Below are 22845 nucleotides of genomic sequence, written 5' to 3' on the forward strand. Positions count from 1 at the left end.
GAAAACAACCTTTGGAGCCGAGGTGCCCCAAGGTCGGCGGCAGATAGCAAGAGAAAACCACAGGAAGCAAGATAACGGATGCAACACAGTTCCCATGGGACAGGAGTACCAGGGGAAGCCTAGTTGTCTACAATGTCTGTGAAGCCATAAAGTAAAGATCAAGGAAAGAATGTGCAGATGGAAGGCAATGGCAAACCATTTGTGTTAGTCTCTGAGTGAATGGACAGAGAGAGCTGAGCCAAGGGAAAAAATGACACAGCCTTATAATGAGGTTTCTCAAAGTCAGTCTGGACTGCTCTGATGGGCAGATGTCCAGAGTCTCAGGTAGAGGTCTTTCAAATCATCTGCTACTTAATCAGGTGTGCCACTGAGCTGAGCTCTACCACTGAGCTGTAATACTTCCACCTATAGCATTATGATGTTGGGTAATTTCAACTGTTTTCAAAGGACAGCAAACCTGGTGTCTAAAACCAGATTTTAGTTCTTTTTGATAGGCAGTAGACTTTTCTACTTCATCGGCCAGGTCTACTATCTATTGAGAGCCAACATGGCATAGCTGTTAAGAGTGGCAGACTCTAATCTGAAGAATCAGGTTCTAGTCCCATTCCTCCACATGAAGCCTGCTGGGTGACCCTGGGCTAGTTTTCTTCTAATTCTGTCAGCTACACCTATCTCACATCTGTCAGATACACCTATCTCACTAGGGCTGTTTCCGCATGGCCAGCGAGCGAGGCACTCCCCCAGGACCGTTCACAAAGATAGGGGTGCAGGCTGCGCCTTCCCCAGCCGGCTTTCCTTCTCCTGCTGGTTGCTGTCGTGTTGTGGAGGCCAGGGGACACGCCCCCCTGGCCAGAGCAACAGTTCTGGAGACGGATGCTAGGGGGGCGTGTCCCCTGGCTTCCGCAACACGATGGCAGCCAGCAGGAGAAGGTAAGCCGGCTGGGGAAAGCAGGAGGGAAACGCTGCCTTCCACCCGCTGCCATTCGCACAGCAGTGGGTGGAAGGCACCACTTTTGAAAAACCTCGCTCGTGGAGCAAGGTACAAAAGTGGCATTTCCGTGCTGCTAGGATGGCATGAGCACGGCGCTGCTGCGTTGCACCACCTCTGTGCGAACTCCTCCCCAGGGACGGTGTTTTTGTCATCCCTAAGACGCTGTATTCCGCCTGTGCGGAAACAGCCAAAGTGTCTATTGGGTGGAGGCGAAGGCAATTTGAAGCCACCTTGAGACTCTTTAAAGGTAGGAAAAAGCAGTGTATAAAAACGAACTCTTTTTCTTCTTCTATTGAAAACAATGGAAACAGACCTGGCACATATCTTCCACTTATTTAAAACAGTTGAAACTCATTTGGCTTCTGGAATTTGTAAGCCAGGTCTGCCACCTATTGAAAATAGTGGAAGTACAGGGGTTTTGTGGAGTTTCCGGACTATATAGCTGTGTTCCGGTAGTATTTTCTCCTGATGTTTTGCCTGCATCTGTGGCTGGCATCTTCAGAGAAGTGCACTTGGTCTGCGGGCCAGGTCTTCCGATATCCAATATTCTTGCAGTTGGGAAATTTATTTAAAAACAGATTACAGAAATCATACCAGAACTCCTGAAATTCTGGGGAAATGATAATCATGCCCTTTTTGAAATAATGAAATTAAAATTTTAAATTTAATTATTATTTTTTGCTGGTATTAAAAAGAGCAGAGAATCAGTGTGTGGAATGTTAACGTTTATTTTCTCCCTTCTTTTGCAAGCATTATGGGAAGCTGTTTCATTTTTTTAAAAATAAAACTGTTCGAGAATGACTTTTCCTTTTTACCACCACCTGCCAGCCATGAAACTTTGTTACTCTTGAAAGACTGCAGTTTTAATGTGTACAACAACAGGACTGCAAAGAAAGATGGGGAATATTTTTAATTTCTCTTGCAGTGCAAAAGTTTAGAAAAGTTTTTCTAACACCTGTGGACCCTGCCGTTCCCCCCCTCCCTCTTCCTCCCCCCTTTCTTAGGGGACCATGAGTAGGACTCCATCGGTAATTCTGATATTAAGATGCTGCATTTTAATTGGGGGTTGATTTTAACATATAGAGCCATATTTAATGATTATCTATAACTTGTTTTTATTGTGCTCTATCTATTTGTTTGTTCACCGCCCTGAGCCCCTCTGGGGGAGGGCGGTTTATAAATACAATAAATAATAATAATAATAATAATAATAATAATAATAATAATAATAATAATAATAATAATAATAATAATAATAAATAGAAGAGGAAGAAGAATTGGTTTTTATACCCTGCCTTTCTCTCTTGTAAGGAGACTCGAGGGGGGTTTACAAACTCCTTCCCTTCCTCACCCCACAACATACACCTTGTAAGGTAGGTGGGGCTGAGAGTTTTGAGAAAACTAGGACTAGCCCAAGGTCACCCATGTAGGAATGGGGAAACAAACCCTGAAAATCAGTTAGAGTTATTATATATAATTTCAGCATAAAGTTTCCATCAATTAATCTAGCTCTAAGCAGCCTGGTAATCATATTTCCATCAAGATCAAACCAGATTATAGCTATAACTTCCAGTGATCTTAATTGTTTTACTCTCTGTCCTTCTGCCATACAGCATCATGCAGTAATTAATGCAATATGTTATCTTAACTATTCTGAATCATTCCCATATTTCGGAGAACCACGACTCCAACAAAGAAGCTTCTTTCCATAAACAACTTTTTCCCCAGTTGCCAGTTTAGCAGATGCCAATAAAGGAAACAACGCTCGTACTTCAGAGGAACACAACCTCTTGAGATCATTTTCATTTATCTTCCTTACTGCCACGAAGAAAGGGATGCATACATCTAAATTTGTACCTTGGGATGCTCTGATTTGATTACAGGATCATCATTAGAAACCATAAAGCCTGCATTCTGTTTCCATTTGCACACCCAAGACAGTAAATTTAAGCACTGGGGTTAGCAGAAGCAAGAAAGGATCTTCTCTCCTCTAAATTTGCCTTTGATGAGATCGAAGATAATTCTTAGTTTCCCAATACAGCCACGGAGAGCGTATTCACACATCGTGTTAAAAACTGCCATGTGAGAATGAGTTACACAGGTGTCTGGAAACATGGGCATAGTGCAGGAATGTCTGCTAAAGAGTCAGGTTTGGTTGCAGCTCCCTGTCAGTTGCTTCAGTAGCAAATCTGTGTTTGTTCTCACATCGTATATAGAATGGTTCATAATTTGCAGGATACAAAATTAGATGTATAGTCTAATGCTATGTGTGTTATGTGCCATAAAGCCAGTTCCAACTTGTGGTGACATTGTAGATTAATGACCTCCACAATGTCTGGGGAAGGCAATAGGTGAGGGCAGAGGTGTAGCAAGGGGGGAAAGCGCCTAGTGCAGTGGTGGCGAACCTTTGGCACTCCCATCAGCCCCAATTGGCCATGCTGGAAGGGGCTGATGGGAATTGAAGTCCATAACATCTGGAGTGCCAAAGGTTTGCCACCACGGGCCTAGTATACTGGTGTGTCCTCCACCCCTGCCATGCCAACGTCCATCCCGCCCCGCCCCAGAACGTCCCCAGAATGCCCCTGCCATGTTTCGGAACACCCCCGCCATGCCCCTGGAACGCCCTCACCATGCCCCCACAGGGGTGCGCTCCCGGTGCATTGCGCGCACCCCCCTTCCCCCTTGGAGCTACGCCTCTGGGTGAGGGACATTTCACCATTTCTGGTTCTGCCCAGCAACATATGAAACGAAGCTTTGCGGACATCAATCTCCCACCAATTGTCAAAAATATATAGGTGCATGTGGGCCTGATTTAGATTAAGAATGTAACCTGTGAGGAGACGGCTTTAACTTCAGTGTTATTTTCTTGACATGAAACAGCGTGTGGTGGTGTGGTGGTATAGTGGTTAAGAGCAGGTGGACTGTAATCTGGAGAAATAGGTTTAATTCCCGACTCCACCTGAGCAGTGAGTGGACTCTTATCTGGTGAACCCGATTTGTTTCCCCACTCCTACACACGAAGCCTGCTGGGTGACCTTGGGCCAGTCACAGTTCTCTCTGAACTCTCTCAGTCCCACCTACCTCACAAGGTGACTGTTGTGGGGAGAGGAAGGGAAGGGAGTTTGTAAGCCCTTTTGTGCCTCCATACAGGAGAGAAAGGGGGATATCAATCCAAACTCCTCCTCCTTCCTCTGTAGAGTCACCTGTTTGCCCTGAGGTCAGAGCAAAACAACTTCCATCACTGAGGCCACAGCAAAGCTACACTTTGTGCTGAGTGGTAGCCATGCTCTGGTTCCTTCTGCACATGCAGAATAATGCACTTTCAATCCACTTTCACAATTGTTTGCAAGTGGATTTGGCTATTCCACACAGTAAAATCCCGCTGCAAAGTGCATTGAAAGTGGATTGAAAGTGCTTTATTCTGCACGTGTGGAAGGGAAATCTGAGAGTCTCTGCCAGCAGCACTTGAGTTCTGTTTTCTTGGTCACACCAAGACATGTTTGGGCACTAGCTTTCTCATCTTTAGCATCCAAGAACAGACTCCACAGTGTTTTATTACTGCAGCTGCGTTCTTTGAAACCGTCAGTTCAAAGCAACACAGTTCTTTTGTTTCTTGGAAGAAAGACAAGAAACGAAGTGCACATCATGAGGGCTGGTGCATATTTTTACACTAAAAGCCCTTTAAGGCTTAACAGAATCCTTCACAGCACAGCCTGCAATTATTTCTTCAGTCGCTTTAGCCAATTTTTGTTCCTACCATTATATCAGTGTGCTATACTGGCTACAAGCAAGAGACTCTGATCTGCAGAACCAGGTTTGATTCCACATTCTCCACATAAAGGCTGCTAGATTACCTTGGTCCGGTTACAGTTCTCTCAGAACTCTCAGCCTCACCTACCTCACAAGGTGCCTGTTGTTGAGGGGGGAAGGGAATTGTAATCTGCTTTGAGACTCCTTACAGTAGAGAAAAGCAAGGTATGAAAACAACTCTTCTTCCCATGATTCTATGATCTTTGTATTGTCGAAGGCTTTCATGGCCGGAATCACTGGGGTGCTGTCTGGTTTCTGGGCTGTATGGCCGTGTTCTAGCAGCATTCTCTCCTGACATTTCGCCTGCATCTTTGGCTGGCATCTTCAGAGGATCTGATAGATCCTATCTCCCTATGAGATCCTCTGAAAATGCCAGCCACAGATGCAGGCGAAACGTCAGGAGAGAATGCTGCTAGAACACGGCCATACAGCCCGGAAACCAGACAGCACCCCATTCTATGATCTATTTGTCCATTTAGCATTTCCATAGTGAACATTGTGGAAGGGACAGGGGCTATTTGCTTGTGTGTGCTGGGACTTTCTGTTTCTTCATCTCTCTATGGCCTGGCCTGCTTTGTGAGGTCATCCGTCTTAACTTCACGTGCCACTGACCTCACTGCTTCCGCTCCTGTCTCTTCAGCCAAGAAGACATCAGCTTCCACAGAGGAACAAGAAAATGCCAGCTTGCCAGCTTCCGAAGAGAATCCACAAGCCTTACTTCTTTCTGAATCCACAGAAACGCCCCAGAACCAGATGGAAAGGAACCCAGCACAGCTCCCCAGCCCTCCGCCGTCGCTTCCAATTCCACCACCGAAGACTGTATCTAAAGTCTCAAAGATTGTACCAGGTGAGGCTTATTTTTATTATTATTATTATTATTATTATTATTATTATTATTATTATTATTATTATTATTATTATTATTATTATTATTATTATTATTGTTGTTGTTGTTGTTGTTGTTGTTGTTGTTGTTGTTGTTGTTGTTGTTGTTGTTGTTGTTGTTGTTGTTGTTGTTGTTATACCGCCCTACCCCCAAAGGGCTCAGGGCAGTTCACAAAACAATTGAACACAATACAACATATGATTTCAATTAAAACAATAAATAAATTAAAACATTAAGACATTAGCAGTAATAATCTTCTATAATTAAAATAAGTAGATGATGTCCGGCGTTAACCTCCGGGAGGGGACTGGCCAATATTCAATCAGCAGATGACATATGGAGCGATAGAAACAACAAAGAGGGGGCGGATTCAGCGGCCAGCCTCACCAAAGCCTGGTGAAACAGCTCGGTTTTACAGGTCCTGCGGAACTCCCCAAGGTCCCGCAGGGCCCTAACAGATGGAGGAAGAGCATTCCACCAGGCAGGGGCCAGAGCTGTAAAAGCCCTGGCCCGGGTGGAGGTTAGCTGCATCATGGAGGGACAAGGGACCACCAGTAAATTCGCCTCTGCCAAGCGGAGAGGTTGAGTCGGGACATATGGGGTAAGGCGATCTCGCAGGTATGAGGGCCCCAGGCCATAAAGGGCCTTAATGGTCAATACCAACACCTTGAAGACAATCCGGAACTCCACTGGGAGCCAGTGCAGAGGGCACAACACGGGGGTAATATGGTCTCTAGCTGAACCACCCGTGAGAAGACAGGCCGCAGCATTCTGGACCAGCTTCAATTTCCGGATTAGCTGCAAGGGAAGGCCTGCATAGAGCGAGTTACAATAGTTCAGTCTGGAGGTGACCGTTGCATGGATCACTGTGGCCAGGTCAGCCTGGGAAAGGTAGGGGGCCAGCCTATTATCCAGAATGACTCTTCTTTGTGGCTCAGTACTGGCCTCTGTATTGGAGGAGACATAAGGCTGAAAATGGCACCCCTGCTCCTCTGACGTAGAACACAATTTGCCTGCATTGGGATGTTGTGCATTCCTCTACCCCAGGGGTCTGCACCAATTGGCCGTGGTGGCAGGGGCTGATGGGAATTGTAGTCCATGAATATCTGGAGAGCCGCAGGTTCCAGACCCCTGCTCTACCCCTATCAGCAACAGCCAGAGGTGGATGAGGAATTGCCAGGGATGGGAAAATGCCAAGAGCATAGCTTTACAAAATGGCTCCAGGGGCTAACCCTGGGCACAGGTGCCATGCCACACCTGCACCCTGCTGAACTCAATATGGAGATTGCGTGTGGGACCACACTGGCTGGCCATGCCCCCAATTTCCACGTGGAGATTAGGGGCGGGGTGGGCCCACTTGATGCTGGCCTCAGCTCACCGGGGTTCATCTTTAAACTGCAAGTTTCCAGCCTGCAGTATAAAGTTCAAGCCAAGCTTCCCTGAGGTCAGGATCAGACTGAGCACCAGCAGCTGACTGGCTCTAGCTTTATATTGTTGCCTCCGAGCAGTGGTGGGATCCCAACATTTTAGTAACAGGTTCCCATGGTGGTGAGATTCAAACTATGGCGTAGCGCCAATGGGGCTGGGTGGGGCACGACGGGGGTGTGGCCGGGCATTCCGGGGGCAGGGCATTCCTGGGCGGGGCTGTGGCAAGGATGCAGCCACTGCGCCGGTCCTTGGGCGGAAAACAAATGCACGCAGGCGCAGGCTGCCACGAACGCCAGTGCACCTCCTGCTAGACTGCTTCAAGTTCTGCGCGCTACTGCTGAAAGGAGGGGCGTAACTAAGGCAAAAATCACGCGGCAAAATCACCCATTAGTAACCCCCTCTCGGCACACACAAACAATTAGTAACCTACTCTCGGGAACCTGTGAGAACCTGCTGGATCCCACCTCTGCCTCCGAGGCTCCGCCCCCAAGTTCCATCTGACCAGTAGTGGAGTTTAAACCTGGACTGGGCGAACTGTGGCCAGCCAGCATCAAATGAGTCCACCTTGCCTCCTATCCCATGTGGAGATTGGGGTCAGGGCAAGGCTGGATGGCCTCACGTCTGAGATCCATGTGAAATTTGGGGCTCTTCTTCTTCTTCACCAAAGATTTGTTAGAAGCTTTTGGATTATACTCCCCCTTTTTCTCCTGTAAGGAGACTCAAGGTGGCTTACAAACTCCTTTCCGTTCCTCCCCCCACAACAGACACCTTGTGAGGTAGGTGGAGCTGAGAGATTTCTGCGACAACTTTGGCTGGCCCAAGGTCACGCAGCAATTTCTCGTGGGGGAGTGGGGAAACAAGCCCAGTTCGCCAGATAAGAGTCTGCTGCTCAGGTGGAAGAGTGGGGAATCAAACCCAGTTCTCCAGACGTTATTTTTTATTATTTATTTGGTTTCATACCCCACCCTCCCCGGCTTGTGCCAGATTAGAGTCCACCTGCTCTTAACCACTACGCCACAAAAATATGTTAACTCAACAGTCTTGCTGTCCATTCCATCTTGCGTCATGTCCCGAAGACAGGAGTTTTGAGGTACAAACTCGCTAGCAATAGTGTCGTCTCACTAGGAGGCCAAACTAAAAGGGCTGAGAAGCTAAATATCGCATCCTAAGCAGAGCTACACCCTTCTAAAGCCATTGATTTCGCCGGACTTCACAGAGCGTGGAATCTGTTTTTGAGTGCATTGTAAAAGAGGCAGTGAGATGTAGTGTGCAGAGTTTTGGATGAGGGTTGAAGAGACCCTGTTGAATCCCCACTAGCCGTTGAACCACTCAGGGAGACCTTGGGCCAGTCATCGCCTGTCCACCTAAACTACCGCACAGGGTTGTTGTTAGGATAAAATGGAGGGGGCATGTAAGCTAATCAGGGGTCCTCAGTGGAAGGGTGCTGCTAAACATTAAATAAACAGTCTTTGGTATTCTTTTTTAAAAAAAAATGTTTTAAAGATGGGATTTTGTTGCGTGTTACTGTAACCTCAGCTTGTGGGTTCTGTGGGGCAGTACTTGGAATGAGTTGCAACAACAATTTTTAAACAACAAAATGGTTTACTTTTCTTTACAATTTACACTTTTAAAACATCAACATTTAACGTTACAATTCAAGGTCCTGTTCAGGTTGCATTTCAAGTCCTTCTATTTACAGTCTACTGATATTGCCAAGTCCAAATTCTTCTTTTTTTGCAAGCTGGTTACCTCCTGAAGACTCCAAGGGCTTGATGAACAGGTTGCAACATGATGAAGGTCTCCAGGAAAACTCTCACCCATTACAACCACAAAAGAAACCCTGAAACAATAAACTCCAACATTTACAACATAGCAAAAACAACAACTACCTTCCCAGTAGTTCCCAACAATATTGCAATTACCTTAACAAGGTGTTAAGGGCTTATAGAAATCAAGGTCCGAGTCTGGTACCCTTGTCTTCTCCAAAGAGCTCTCTCCTGCAGCCTCTTGCTGCTCTGAGTCTCCACCCCTTACTGGGTCAATCCATTCAGGGCATGGGGGTTACATTCTCCCCCACTAAAATTCTGTCGTCCCAACAGTAATTACAATGCAACTCTTGAAATCATTGCATAATGATTTCCCCAGAGATTCCTGTACTTGGAGGAACCACATTTAGTGCATCTGAATGCAGAACATTGTCTTTCCCTTGCAAGGATTTCCAACTGTTCCAAACTTAGCTGCACTGGAAGTTTGCAAAACTTTCCAGCAAATGTTGCGATTCAGCCAATTAGTTTGCAGAAGCATGCTGCAACTGGAATCCCCTCCTTCATGCAACTGCTAAACAGAATCATGTGCTTCCAAATTAACACAGCAACATCTCTTGAACTTACATAACAAAACAGTTTTATGGGGATCAAACCCCAACTTGCTAATAATTTCCATTGCAAGCAATTTATATTTGGTAATCTCACTTCCAAGCCCCCCACGCCATTGGGTCATTTGTAACTCCTTAGCAACAAAGTGGGTTCTAGGGTGTACTTGGAATGAGCTGTAAACAAATAATTTTAAGCAACAAAATGGTTTACTTTTCTTTACAATTAACACTTTTAAAACATCAACATTTAACGCTACCATTCAACTTCCCGTTCAGGTTGCATTTCAAGTCCTTCTATTTACAGTCTACTGATATTGCCAAGTCCAAATTCTTCTTTGCAAGTTGGCTGGCTCCTGAAGACTCCAAGGACTTGATGAACAGGTTGCAACATGATGAAGGTCTCCAGGAGAACTCTCACCCATTACAACCACAAAAGAAACCCTGAAACAATAAACTCCAACATTTACAACATAGCAAAAACAACAACTACCTTCCCAGTAGTTCCCAACAATATTGCAATTACCTTAACAAGGTGTTAAGGGCTTATAGAAATCAAGGTCCGAGTCTGGTACCCTTGTCTTCTCCAAAGAGCTCTCTCCTGCAGCCTCTTGCTGCTCTGAGTCTCCACCCCTTACTGGGTCAATCCATTCAGGGCATGGGGGTTACATTACCAAACTACCAACCAAGGCCCGTGGCCTGAATGTCATTTCATAAGCCATCTGGCCACTAAAACCAATGTTTTGTCCTAGTTCAGTGGTTTCCTTCGGGGGGGGGGGGCTCATCAGGTGGGGTTGCCAGCTCTGAGCTAGAAAATACCTGGAGATTTGGGGGGTGATTATGGGACTATTACCCACTTTGTGGTATTATTACCCAATGAGGGACTTTGCCCACATAGGGCTCCTCTGTAGAAGGTGGGTTTTGTTTTTGATTTTTTACCACAGAGGGACCTTAGTGGGTGATAATGTCTTAAACTCCATCCTCCAATTTTATCTAGGGCAGTGGTGGCGAACCTATGGCACGGGTGCCAGAGGTGGCACTCAGAGCCCTCTCTGTTGGCACGCGCAAACAGTCACCTCCCCCCCGCCCCCTACATCTAGGCTGGCTTGGGCCTCTGGGCTCGATTATTAGCATTAAAGCTAAGACCTAGGCCCCTTCCTCACACACAAAATAATGCATTTTCAAACCACTTTCACAACTGTTTGCAAGTGGATTTTGCTATTCCGCACAGCTTCAAAGAGCACTGAAAGCAGTTTGAAAGTGCATTATTCTGCATGTGCGGAATGAGCCTTAGTTTTGGGGAAGCAGTGTAGGTGACCCTGTTATCCGCTGTTAAACCCCACTGATTTTCATGCGAAGTACTAAAGCGCCATCCTTTACTTGGGAGTAAGCTCAAGTTGCTAAAGCAATGGGGATTACTTCTGAGTAAACTCCTCCTAGGGTCGTGATTGACCCATTGAAAGAGTTGCACGGTTGCTTCAAAGCAAAGCCACTGACTACCACTCAAGCTTACTCCCGAGGAGTGCATCGCCCCCGAAGCCAACCGTTTTTCCTAAACTAAAACCTCAGCATTCAGGTTAAATTGCCATGTTGGCACTATGCAATAAATAAGTGGGTTTCGGGTTGCAATTTGGGCACTCGGTCTCAAAAAGGTTCGCCATCACTGCTCTAGGGCAGTGGTGGCGAACCTATGGCACGGGTGCCAGAGGTGGCACTCAGAGCCCTCTCTGTTGGCACGCGCAAACAGTCACCTCCCCCCCGCCCCCTACATCTAGGCTGGCTTGGGCCTCTGGGCTCGATTATTAGCATTAAAGCTAAGACCTAGGCCCCTTCCTCACACACAAAATAATGCGTTTTCAAACCACTTTCACAACTGTTTGCAAGTGGATTTTGCTATTCCGCACAGCTTCAAAGAGCACTGAAAGCAGTTTGAAAGTGCATTATTCTGCATGTGCGGAATGAGCCTTAGTTTTGGGGAAGCAGTGTAGGTGACCCTGTTATCCGCTGTTAAACCCCACTGATTTTCATGCGAAGTACTAAAGCGCCATCCTTTACTTGGGAGTAAGCTCGGTTGCTAGCAATGGGGCTTGCTTCTGAGTAAACCCTCCTAGGGTCGTGATTGACCCATTGAAAGAGTTGCACGGTTGCTTCAAAGCAAAGCCACTGACTACCACCAAGCTTACTCCTGAGGAGTGCACGTCTCGAAGCCAACCGTTTTTCCTAAACTAAAACCTCAGCATTCAGGTTAAATTGCCATGTTGGCACTATGCAATAAATAAGTGGGTTTCGGGTTGCAATTTGGGCACTCGGTCTCGAAAAGGTTCGCCATCACTGCTCTAGGGGAACTGATCTTGGTCATTGAGGTCTTGTTGCCAGGCTTTTGCTGGGGGCAGGGCTCCCCCACTTAGGTTCTCCTCCCCCTGGTACTGTTCAACCCAGCCAGCTGCAAATTGAGCCCTCAACACCATCAGCATGTTGCAGAAGCAATGTCAGCGTGTTGCTGATGGCATGGGAGACTGTCTGGTATTTCAGCAGAAACTCTATAGCAGAAGATATTTTCCAAGGTAAAGGTAACCCCCAGTGCAAGTGCTGGGTCATTATTGTCCCATGGGGTGATGTCACATCATGACATTTACTAGGCCAGTGGTGGTGAACCTATGGCACGGGTGCCGGAGGTGGCACCCAGAGCCCTCTCTGTGGGCACACGTGCACAGAGTTCGTCATGTGGGGGGGGGGCGATAGGTAACCCTGTTAAGCGCTGTTAAACCCCACTGATTTTCATGGGAAGAACTAAAGCACAATCCTTTACCTTGGGATGAGCTTGGTTGCTGGCAACGGGGCTTGCTTCTAAACCCTCCTAGGGTCGTGATTCACCCGTTGGAAGTGTTGCACGGTTGCTTCAAAGCAAAGCCACCGACTACCGCCAAGCTTACTCCCGAGTAATGCGTGCCTTGGAGCCAACAGTTTTAAACTAAAACCTCAGTATTCAGGTTAAATTGCCGTGTTGGCACTTTGCGATAAATAAGTGGGTTTTGGGTTGCAGTTTGGGCACTCTGTCTCGAAAAGGTTCGCCATCACTGTACTAGGCAGACTATTTTTATGAGATGATTTGCCATTGTCTTCCCCAGTCATCTACACTTTGCCCCCAACAAGCCAGGTGCTCATTTTACTGACTTCAGAAGAATGGAAGGCTGAGTAAGTCAACCTGCCGCTGGCTCCCTGAAACCAACTTCTGTTGGGATCGAACTCAGGCCCGAGGGCACCCTGAGTAAAATTTTGACTGCAGTACTGCTGCTTACCACTCTGCGCCACAGGGCTTCTCTGTAGCAGGTGCTTCTACCACAGAGCATTATCCCAGAGCATCTCCCGTGTCATTGGTGATGTGATGGCATCACTTCCAGAAGTGAGCCCTTCCGGGGAGGGCAGGTTACAAATGTAAATAAAACAACAACAACAACAACAACAAACAATAGTAATAATAAGAAAGAAGTGACATTAACATACCAATGGTTTCAAGGCCTCACGTTGTGGTTGCTAAGACTCTCCCACCCCTGCCAGTTGTTGGGGAGTCCTTGCCAAGCCTCTCTGGAGATCAACTGTAACAGCTGGCGATTTCCAGGTGCCATTTGGTGACTGACAACCCTCCGTGACAGTGTTGGCGAACCTTTTCGAGACCGAGTGCCCAAACTGCAACCCAAAACCCACTTATTTATCACAAAGTGCCAACCCGGCAATCTAACCTGAATACTGAGGTTTTAGTTTCGAAAAAATGGTTGGCTCCGAGGCGTGCGTTACTCAGGAGTAAATTTGGTGGTAGTCGGTGGCTTTGCTTTGAAGCAACCGTGCAACTCTTGCAAGGGGTGAATCATGACCTTAGGGGGGTTTACTCAGAAGCAAGCCCCATTGCCATCAATTGAACGTACTCCCAGGTAAAGGATCATGCTTTAGTTCTTCGCATAAAAATCAGTGGGGTTTAACAGCGTCTAACAGGGTTACCTACACTGCTTCCCCAAAATTAGGTCTTAGGTTTAATGCTAATAATTGAGCCCAGTGGCCCAGGCCAGCCTAGATGTGGGGGGGGGGGCACTCTGTTTGCCCATGCCTACAGAGAGGGCTCTGAGTGCCACCTCTGGCACCCGTGCCATAGATTCGCCACCACTGCTCCATGAGGTCCTTATCCATGACCAAATCAGTAATTATAGACAACCTTCTCCAAACATAGCTCCCTAGCTATCTGCAGCCTGGGTAGAGCATTGTTCGTTCACGTGGGATGGCAGGCCAACCCAAAGTGGCTTGCTGAGGTACGCGTGCCTCTCTGGAGACAGCTCTTCTATGGGAAAGCGTAATGCTAAACTGAGATCTGTAATTTTAAAGAGATTTCTGTTTTCTCTATAGGAACCCTCCATCAGTGAAAGCTAGGACTGTCAAGCATCGCCAGAAGTTCTTATCAAAAGTGGCAAAGGGCAGCTCTGGAAATCAGGGTGGATAAAAATCACTGATAATTTTTTTTAAAAAAATTGTATTTTTAAAAACTGAAATAGGGTTTTTCTTAATTTAAATCAGATTTTTAAAAATGAAATGCTGTTTGTGGAACATCCGATCTATGGTTTTGTTTTCTATGTAAGATACGAAGGCTGTTCATCATGAACTAAGGATTAGTTTTTAATTATGTTTTAAATTATTTTAAATTATGCGGCATGAGGCTGTGTATTCGTGCAATGCTCAGGGTTGTGGGGGTTTTTTGTAATTCCATTAAAACATTCCCAATGTCATGCTCTTCCAGAGGTTTCTGTAAGATCATTTTGGACATTTGGGCATCTAGATATTGTCAGATGGTTGGTTTTGCAGTTCTCAAAACTGCAAATCTGTGTCTGTAGAGATAACATGAATAGAAGATGGTTTGGAATGGAATAGATCTGCACAAGGAGCAGCAATGGCGTAGGAGGTTAAGAGCTCATGTATCTAATCTGGAGGAACTGGGTTTGATTCCCAGCTCTGCCGCCTGAGCTGTGGAGGCTTATCTGGGGAATTCAGATTAGCCTGTGCACTCCAACACACGCCAGCTGGGTGGCCTTGGGCTAGTCACAGCTTCTCGGAGCTCTCTCAGCCCCACCTACCTCACAGGGTGTTTGTTGTGAGGGGGGAAGGACAAGGAGATTGTAAGCCCCTTTGAGTCTCCTGCAGGAGAGAAAGGGGGATATAAATCCAAACTCTTCTTCTTCTTCTTCTTCTTCTTCTTCTTCTTCTTCTTCTTCTTCTTCTTCTTCTTCTTCTTCTTCTTCTTCTTCTTCTTCTTCTTCTTCTTCTAAGTGTGAGGAGGGAGGGGCAGCAGTAAAAAGGAAAGTGAAACAATTTGAGCAGAATATTCCACAGGTCTTGGAGTCTTTGTGTGCATAGCCTGAGAACCTGAGGTTTATCATATTATTATCTCTCCAGGGGAGAAAATCTATAATGATAGCCGACCATAAAAGAGACCCATTGGGAATATTGTAATGAAGTTCCCCTGCCTATGGGTGAGGCATGCATGCATTCAAAATGCAAACACTGCCACAAAGAAAAGCAAGATCTGGTGGCAAAAATGAAACTGGAGATAATCCTCCTTGCGTAATTTAATAATTATCTGTCTATGTGTTTCTAAATAATGTAACCGAATCAGTAATTACTTTTTTTTTTAAATAATGTTTATTAAATTTCAAAAGATAATACAAACGTACAGTCATTTGACATTCATAATTAAAAGATATTTAAATTATAACATTGTACCTCTTACCAAGGTTTATCTTGTTATGATCCTATATATATTCTAACGGTTACGACTTCAACCGGTCGTCACATTTTCCTTTCATATTAACTATATTTACCTTAGCTAGCTTCTCTACACTCTTAGCTTTAAATTATACTAAACATGTTATTTTTAAACGGTATGCCTTACCGGAAAACCAAAACAGATAAACCGAATCAGTAATTACTGATATAACTGTAGAACTAATCCAAAAAGTTATTATTCTAAAAATGAACCCTTCATTTTGTTGTAAATTGTTAAGATTACCTATACCAGCAAAAATGAGTCTTTAGGTGGACAACCATGATTTAAATCAAGTTTTACTTGCTAGTGATTGAAATTGTGATTTACATCAATTCTGCCCTGGGCTTTACCATAGAGTTTCTGCTGATTCCTAGAGCTACCCATTCCACTTTCAGCTTTTTTATGGGAAGTGATGCAGCACTGTATAGGACACTGGTTTCCCATGCCCCCCCCCCCCCAGCCCTCCCACCAGTTGCCTGGCAACCTTAATGGAAGACCACCTTCGGATCTAGTAACCCACAACCTTTTGTGATTTTGTTTCTAACAGCGGGAAGTGAAGTAGATGAGCCAGCCTTGAAATCCCCTCCATCCACCATCTTGAAGAATTATGTCATTGTTGGTTCCTCCCAACTCTCAGGACAAGCCGCTCCCTTCCAGCCCTCAGGCCAGAAAGTCTCCGATCCCCACCTCAGAGGACAGCATACGACGCCAACCAGCTCTCCTCACCTAGCTGCCGTCCACCTACCTTTACCTCCCAGCCGAGTCATTGAGGAACTTCACAGAGCTCTGGCCACCAAACATCGGCAGGACAGGTAAGGGTGTCGCAGATGACAAGGTCTGTTGGCTACTATGCCCTGGGCCTTTAGCAGACTTTTCCTCTTTGCTGAGAACTTCTTGTAAGGGTGAGACTTACCTCTCACTGTAATAATGGAGGTCATGTTCAGACAGTTGTGGAGTGGCTGTGCATTGACAATGGCAGACCTATTGAGCCTTACACCTAATGTAGTATCTTACATGGGTGCTCCACAGAGGCCTTTGGGCATGCACCTGAGAACGAATTTGCTCTTGTTTTTTAGGCAAGATTGATACAATTTCAATAATTCTCCTTTGTACGTTAACCTTAAAGTTGGTAAAGAACTGTGCAAGAACTGGGTCATTACTGACCCATGGAGTGACATCACATCATGACATTTACTAGGAAAGCTGTGTTTGTGGGGTCATTTTCGATTGCTTTCCCAATCATCTATACCCGTGGTGGCGAACCTTTGGCACTCCAGATGTTATGGGCTACAGTTCCCATCAGCCAATTGGCCATGCTGGCAGGGGCTAATGGAAATTGTAGTCCATAACATCTGGAGTGCCAAAGGTTATACTTTACCCCCAGTAAGCTGGGTACTCACTTTACCGAGCTTGGAAGGGTGAAGGCTGAGTCAACCTTGAGCTGGCTACGTGAAACCAACTTCTGTCAGGATCGAACTCAGATTGTGAGCAGTACTGTTGCTTATCACTCTGCCATGCAGTTCCTTAGTAGCCACTATATTTCACCATGTTTGTGAGCCTGCTCTGATTCGTATCCCTATGTGACAATTACATCTCTACTTGCCCATGAAGACCAAAAAAAGCAAACAAATCCAGTCTTGTCTATTGGGTATCAAATTACCATAGAATTATAGAGTTGGAAGAGACCACAGGGGCCATCAAGTCGAACCCCCTGCCATGATCAAAGCATTCCCAACCGATGGCCATCCAGTCTCTGTTTAAAAACCTCCAAAGAAAGAGACTCCACTACACTTCAAGGCAGTGTGTTCCACTGTTGAACAGCATTTACCATCAGGAAGTTCTTCCTAATATTTTGGTGGAATCTCTTTTCCTGTACTTTGAACATAAGAACATAAGAACTAGCCTGCTGGAGCAGACCAGAGTCCATCTAGTCCAGCACTCTGCTACTCACAGTGGCCCACCAGGTGCCTTTGGGAGCTCACATGCAGGATGTGAAAGCAATGGCCTTCTGCTGCTGCTGCTCCTGAGCACCTGGTCTGCTACGGCCTTTGCAATCTGAGGCAGCATATTCCAAACACCAATCATGCGTTGCGTGAAGAAGTGTTTCCTTTTATTAGTCCTAATTCTTCCCCCCAGCATTTTCAATGGATGCCCCCTGGTCCTAGTATTGTGAGAAAGAGAGAAAAATGTCTCTCTGTCAACATTTTCTACCCCATGCATAATTTTATAGACTTCAATCATATCCCCCCTCAGCTGTCTCCTCTCCAAACTAAAGAGGCCCAAACACTGCAGCCTCTCCTCATAAGGAAGGTGCTCCAATGCATTTGAATGCATTGGCCCTTGTTCTAGTCTCTAGATCAGCAGAAAACAAGCTTGCTCCCTCTTCAACATGACATCCCTTCAAATATTTAAACATGGCTATGATGTCACCACCTTCTCTTCTCCAGACTAAACGTTCCTAGCTCCCTAAGCTGCTCCTCATAGGACACCCTCCTCTGGACCCGTTCCAGCCTGTCAATATCCTTCTTGAATTATGGTGCCCAGAATTGGACACAGTATTGCAGGTGAGATCTGACCAATGCAGAATGATTAACGATAGCTATTCACTGCTCGAGATCCATGCATCGTAGAGCTTTTATTGGAGGAAGGGAAAGGAGATTTGAATTATGACCCAGTGGTAAGGCAGATGTGTGGCATGCAAAAAGTCCAAGGTTCAAGCCCTCACATCTCCCGTTAAAGGTCCCAAGTTCGTGATATTGACTGTTCTCTGTGACAGAGCTGCTGCCGATCAGAGTAGACCAGGGGTCTGCAACCTGCAGCTCTCCAGATGTTCATGGACTACAATTCCCAGCAGCCCCCAATTGGCCATGATGGCAGGGGCTGATGGGATTTGTGTCCATGAACATCTGGAGAGCTGCAGGTTACAGACCCCAGGAGTAGACCATATTAAGCTACACTGATAAATGGTCTTACCCAGTATAAGGCAATTTCTCATGATGCAGACATGGAAGACTGTGAGAATCAGCCTGGCATTGGCTCAGGCTTCTGCATTTGAGCACTGGCGTAATGCCCATTGGGCAAGGTGGGCAGCTGCCCAGGGCATCACCTTGTGGGGGGGCATAAAAATGCTGGGTTCGTTTTTGGGTATTTTAGTGGTTTTCCGTTTTTGGCCTGCAGGGGGCGCGGTTTTTAGGCTAGTGGCACCAAAATTTCAGCGTATCATCAGGAGACTGTCCTGATGATACCCCCCAAGTTTGGTGAGGTTTGGTTCAGGGAGTCCAAAGTTATGGACTCCCAAAGGGGGTGCCCCATCCCCCATTGTTTCCAATGGGAGCCAATAGGAGATGGGGGCTACAGTTTTGAGGACCCATAACTTTAGCCCCCCCTGAACCAAACTGCACCAAACCTGGGAGGTATCATTAGGGAAGTCTCCTGATGAGACCCTGAAAGTTATGAGACTGTGCCTTCAGAAATGTCCCCACCCCCCACAACCTGCAACCTCCATTGACAGCAATGCAGAAAACTCAATGCAGAACAAAGATTCTTGGGCAAATTTTGGGATGTTCTTGCGGGGAGGGCATTCTTGGACGTATCAGCACCAAAATTTCAGGGTATCATCTGGAGACTGTCATGATGGCACCCCCAAGGTTTGGTGCAGTTTGGTTCAGGGGTTCCAAAGTTATGGACCCTCAAAAGGGTAGCCCCCATCTCCTTAGCAAAGAATGGGGATGGGGCACCCCCTTTGAGGGTCCATAACATTGGACCCCCTAAACCAAACTGCACCAAACTAGGGGGGTCCTATTAGGACAGTTTCCAGATGATACCCTGAAATTTTGGTGCCGATACATCCAAAAATGCACCCCCTGCAGGAACATCCCAGAAATTTGCCCAAGAATCTTTGTTCTGCATTGAGTTTTCTGTATTGCTGTCCATGGGGGTTGCAGGCTGAGGGGGGGCACATTTCTGAAGGCACAGTCTCAAAACTTTCAGGGTCTCATCAGGAGACTGCCCTGATGATACCCCCCCAGGTTTGGTGCAGTTTGGTGCAGCAGGCCCAAAGTTATGGACCCTCAAAACTGTAGCCCCCATCTCCTATTATCTCCCATTGGAACAATGGGGGATGGGGCACCCCCTTTGGGAGTCCATAATTTTGGACTCCTTGAGCCAAACCTCACCAAACATGCGGAGTAGCATAAGGACAGTCTCCTGATGATATACTGAAATTTTGGTGCTGCTTTGTCTAAAAATGCACCCCCTGCAGGCACCAATGTCCTGGTGCAAAAAAAAAATTGGTCGTGGTGGAGTGGCCGCCCATGGGGGGGGGCATCCAACTCAGGTTTTGCCCAGGGCTACAGTTTGCCCAGGGCTGCCTCGTTACGCCCCTGCATTTGAGTACCTGCCCCAAGCGGAAATGTGGTGGAGGAGGCTCATTGGCTGGAGCTGGTTCGACATCCGGTAGCAAGGCTACACTGTCATGGAAACTGGATTAATAGCAGGCTACTCTAGGCATTTCTCCATTTTCAATAGAATGCCGAACCATTAAAAGAATGCTTCATTGGAAGTGTGCTTTGCATTAGAAGCACATGCTACGTTCCTTAGAAAGGTCATCTTGGCCGACCACATTAGCATCCTTCAAACAAGGCATCAGCAGAGGCGTTGCTCCAAGGAGACAGAGGCACAACACACTGGGCATGCGTCCCTGTGGGAGTGTGGCGAGGGCGTTCCGGGGGCGTTCCGGCGGCATTCTGGGGCGGGGGCAGAGGACGCACCGGTGCACCGGGCGCTTTTCTCCCTTGCTATGCCCCTGGGCATCAGTAACTGCCCCCTTGTGCCTTATTCTTATGATGCTTCCTAAAGTGGGGCAGCCAGAGGAGGGATCCAACCAGTTCTTACTAATTTTTTCTGAGTGCCGAGAAGGCAACCTCCCTGCCCAATAGGGACTGGAGGGGCGTGTGTGCGGCGGCGCCACTGTTTGAATCGTAAGAACATAAGAACTAGCCTGCTGGATCAGACCAGAGTCCATCTAGTCCAGCATTCTGCTACTCGCAGTGGCCCACCAGGTGCCTTTGGGAGCTCACATGCAGGATGTGAAAGCAATGGCCTTCTGCTGCTGCTGCTGCTGCTCCTGAGCACCTGGTCTGCTAAGGCATTTGCAATCTGAGATCAAAGAGGATCAAGATTGGTAGCCATAGATTGACTTCTCCTCCATAAATCTGTCCAAGCCCTTTTTAAAGCTATCCAGGTTAGTGGCCATCACCACCTCCTGTGGCAGCATATTCCAAACACCAATCACACGTTGCGTGAAGAAGTGTTTCTATTAGTCCCAATTCTTTCCCCAGAGCATTTTCAATGAATGCCCCCTGGTTCTAGTGATACAGAGAGAAAGAACCACCTCCTGTGGCAGCATATTCCAAACACCAATCACACGTTGCATGAAGAAGTGTTTCCTTTTATTAGTCCTAATTCTTTACACTTGGCATTTTCAATGAATGCCCCCTGGTTCTAGTATTGTGAGAAAGAGAGAAAAATTTCTCTCTGTCAACATTTTCTACCCACATGCATACAATTTTTATAGACTTCAATCATTATCCCCCCTCAGCCGTCTCCTCTCCAAACTAAAAAAGAGTCCCAAACGCTGCAGCCTTCTCCTCATAAGGAAGGTGCTCCAATCCTTCAATCATCCCTCGTTGCTCTTTCTCTGCACTTCTTTTTCTATCTCTTCGATATCCTTTTTGAGATGTGGCGACCAAAACCTTGAGGCTACATTAGTACTCCAAGTGCGGTCGCACCACTGCTTTATATAAGGGCATGACAATCCTTGCAGTTTTTATTATCAACTCCTTTCCTAATTATCCCCAGCATAGAGTTTGCCTTTTTCACAGCTGCCATGCATTGAGTTGACATTCCCATGGAACTATCAACTAAGACGCCCAAATCCCTTTCCTGGTCTGTGACTGATAGCACTGACCCCTGTAGCGTGTATGTGAAGTTTGGATTTTTTGCCCCTATGTGCATCACTTTACATTTAGCTACATTGAACTGCATTTGCCATTTCTTAGCCCACTCACCTAATTTATCAAGGTCCTCTTGGAGCTCTTCACAATCCTTTGTGGCTCTCACCACCCCACATAATTTGGTGTCATCTGCAAACTTGGCCACCACACTACCCACCCCTACTTCCACACTACCCACCCCTACTTCCAGCAATGGCCTTCTGCTGCTGCTGCTGCTCCTGAGCACCTGGTCTGCTAAGGCATTCCACCACCATCCCACCACCATCGGGACCTGTTATTCAAAATTTTGGATCCCACCACTGGGGGCAGCTTCTGGCCTTTCCCATCCTGAATGCTGCAATCCTATCATTCTTCCTTCTAAGTCCTCTGTGGAGCGTTTTGCTCCAGAGATCATATTTACTGCCTCAATTTCCTTCAAATGATGCGATGTTACTGGTGTCTGGTCTGAAGGGGTCGTGTCCTTTTCCTTCTTTCCCTAGCTTTCATGGAAGGGAAAACAAAGGCTCTCCCAAAAAGCGAGTGGATGTCCGCCCGTCCAGAACATCCAGCGTAGAGCACAGCAAAGAGAAGGACACTGGGGTGAGCTACGGCAGCGATCAAGAGAACAAGCGGAATAGCGTGAAGGAGTCTGATGAGAACAAAGAGAACTTGATCATGAACTCTGACATCAAGGATGAAATTGTTTTCTATCAGGATGAAGAGGTTTTGAATGACTCCATAATTTCCGGTAAGAAAAACCATGTTACGAACTCTTTAAAAATATTGTTCCAGTGGATATTGTTCCAGTTCAAAGCCAGGGAGCACCTGTGGCATAGTGGTTAAGAGCAGGTGTACTCTATTCTGGAGGAACTGGGTTTGATTCCCCGCTCTGCCGCCTGAGCTGTGGAGGCTTATCTGGGGAATTCAGATTAGCCTGTACACTGTCACACACGCCAGCTGGGTGACCTTGGGCTAGTCACAGCTTCTCGGAGCTCTCTCAGCCCCACCTACCTCACAGGGTGTTTGCTGTGAGGGGGGGAGGGCAAGGAGATTATAAGCCCCTTTGAGTCTCCTGCAGGAGAGAAAGGGGGGATATAAATCCAAACTCTTCTTCTTCTTCTTCTTCTTCTTCTTCTTCTTCTTCTTCTTCTTCTTCTTCTTCTTCTTCTTCTTCTTCTTCTTCTCTTCTTCTTCTTCTTCTTCTTCTTCTTCTTCTTCTTCTTCTTCTTCTTCTTCTTCTTCTTCTTCTTCTTCTTCTTCTTCTTCTTCTTCTTCTTCTTCTTCTTCTTCTTCTAGTGACTCTGAGGTAATGTACGAAACAGGTCTTTGCCTCCATTCGATACTGCTGACCTAGAAATGATAAGAGCTCTGCTATTTCAAATGGTTGTAATTATGACAGGCACAGCACGGAACCTTCACTAAATTTAAAAGGTTATCTGTGTGATAAATAGTAATAGTTTTAGTATCCATTTGTGGTCTAATACATGGAAAGGAAAGTCAGCTTTTGCAAGAACCTATGTAGGAATGAGAACAAAATCTATCCATTTTATTTAGGGATAG

At 46.4% G+C, this 22845-nt stretch overlaps 1 protein-coding gene across 8 annotated transcripts in view; it reads left to right on the forward strand.

The window, feature by feature from the left end:
- The window catches only part of PHACTR3 (phosphatase and actin regulator 3), a 295584-nt gene that overhangs the window by 174658 nt on the left and 98081 nt on the right, over positions 1–22845 (forward strand). For 7 of the 8 annotated variants that reach the window (XM_048498148.1, XM_048498144.1, XM_048498149.1 and 4 more), the window contains 3 exons: positions 5442–5648; positions 15840–16104; positions 21786–22033. In XM_048498148.1, coding sequence (XP_048354105.1) covers positions 5442–5648; positions 15840–16104; positions 21786–22033 — 720 coding nt within the window. The remainder of the gene's footprint in view (positions 1–5441; positions 5649–15839; positions 16105–21785; positions 22034–22845) is intronic. The other variant, XM_048498146.1, reaches the window with a different exon arrangement.

The sequence above is a fragment of the Sphaerodactylus townsendi genome, linkage group LG05 (assembly GCF_021028975.2).
Source record: "Sphaerodactylus townsendi isolate TG3544 linkage group LG05, MPM_Stown_v2.3, whole genome shotgun sequence".
Classification (NCBI taxonomy): Eukaryota; Metazoa; Chordata; class Lepidosauria; order Squamata; family Sphaerodactylidae; genus Sphaerodactylus; species Sphaerodactylus townsendi.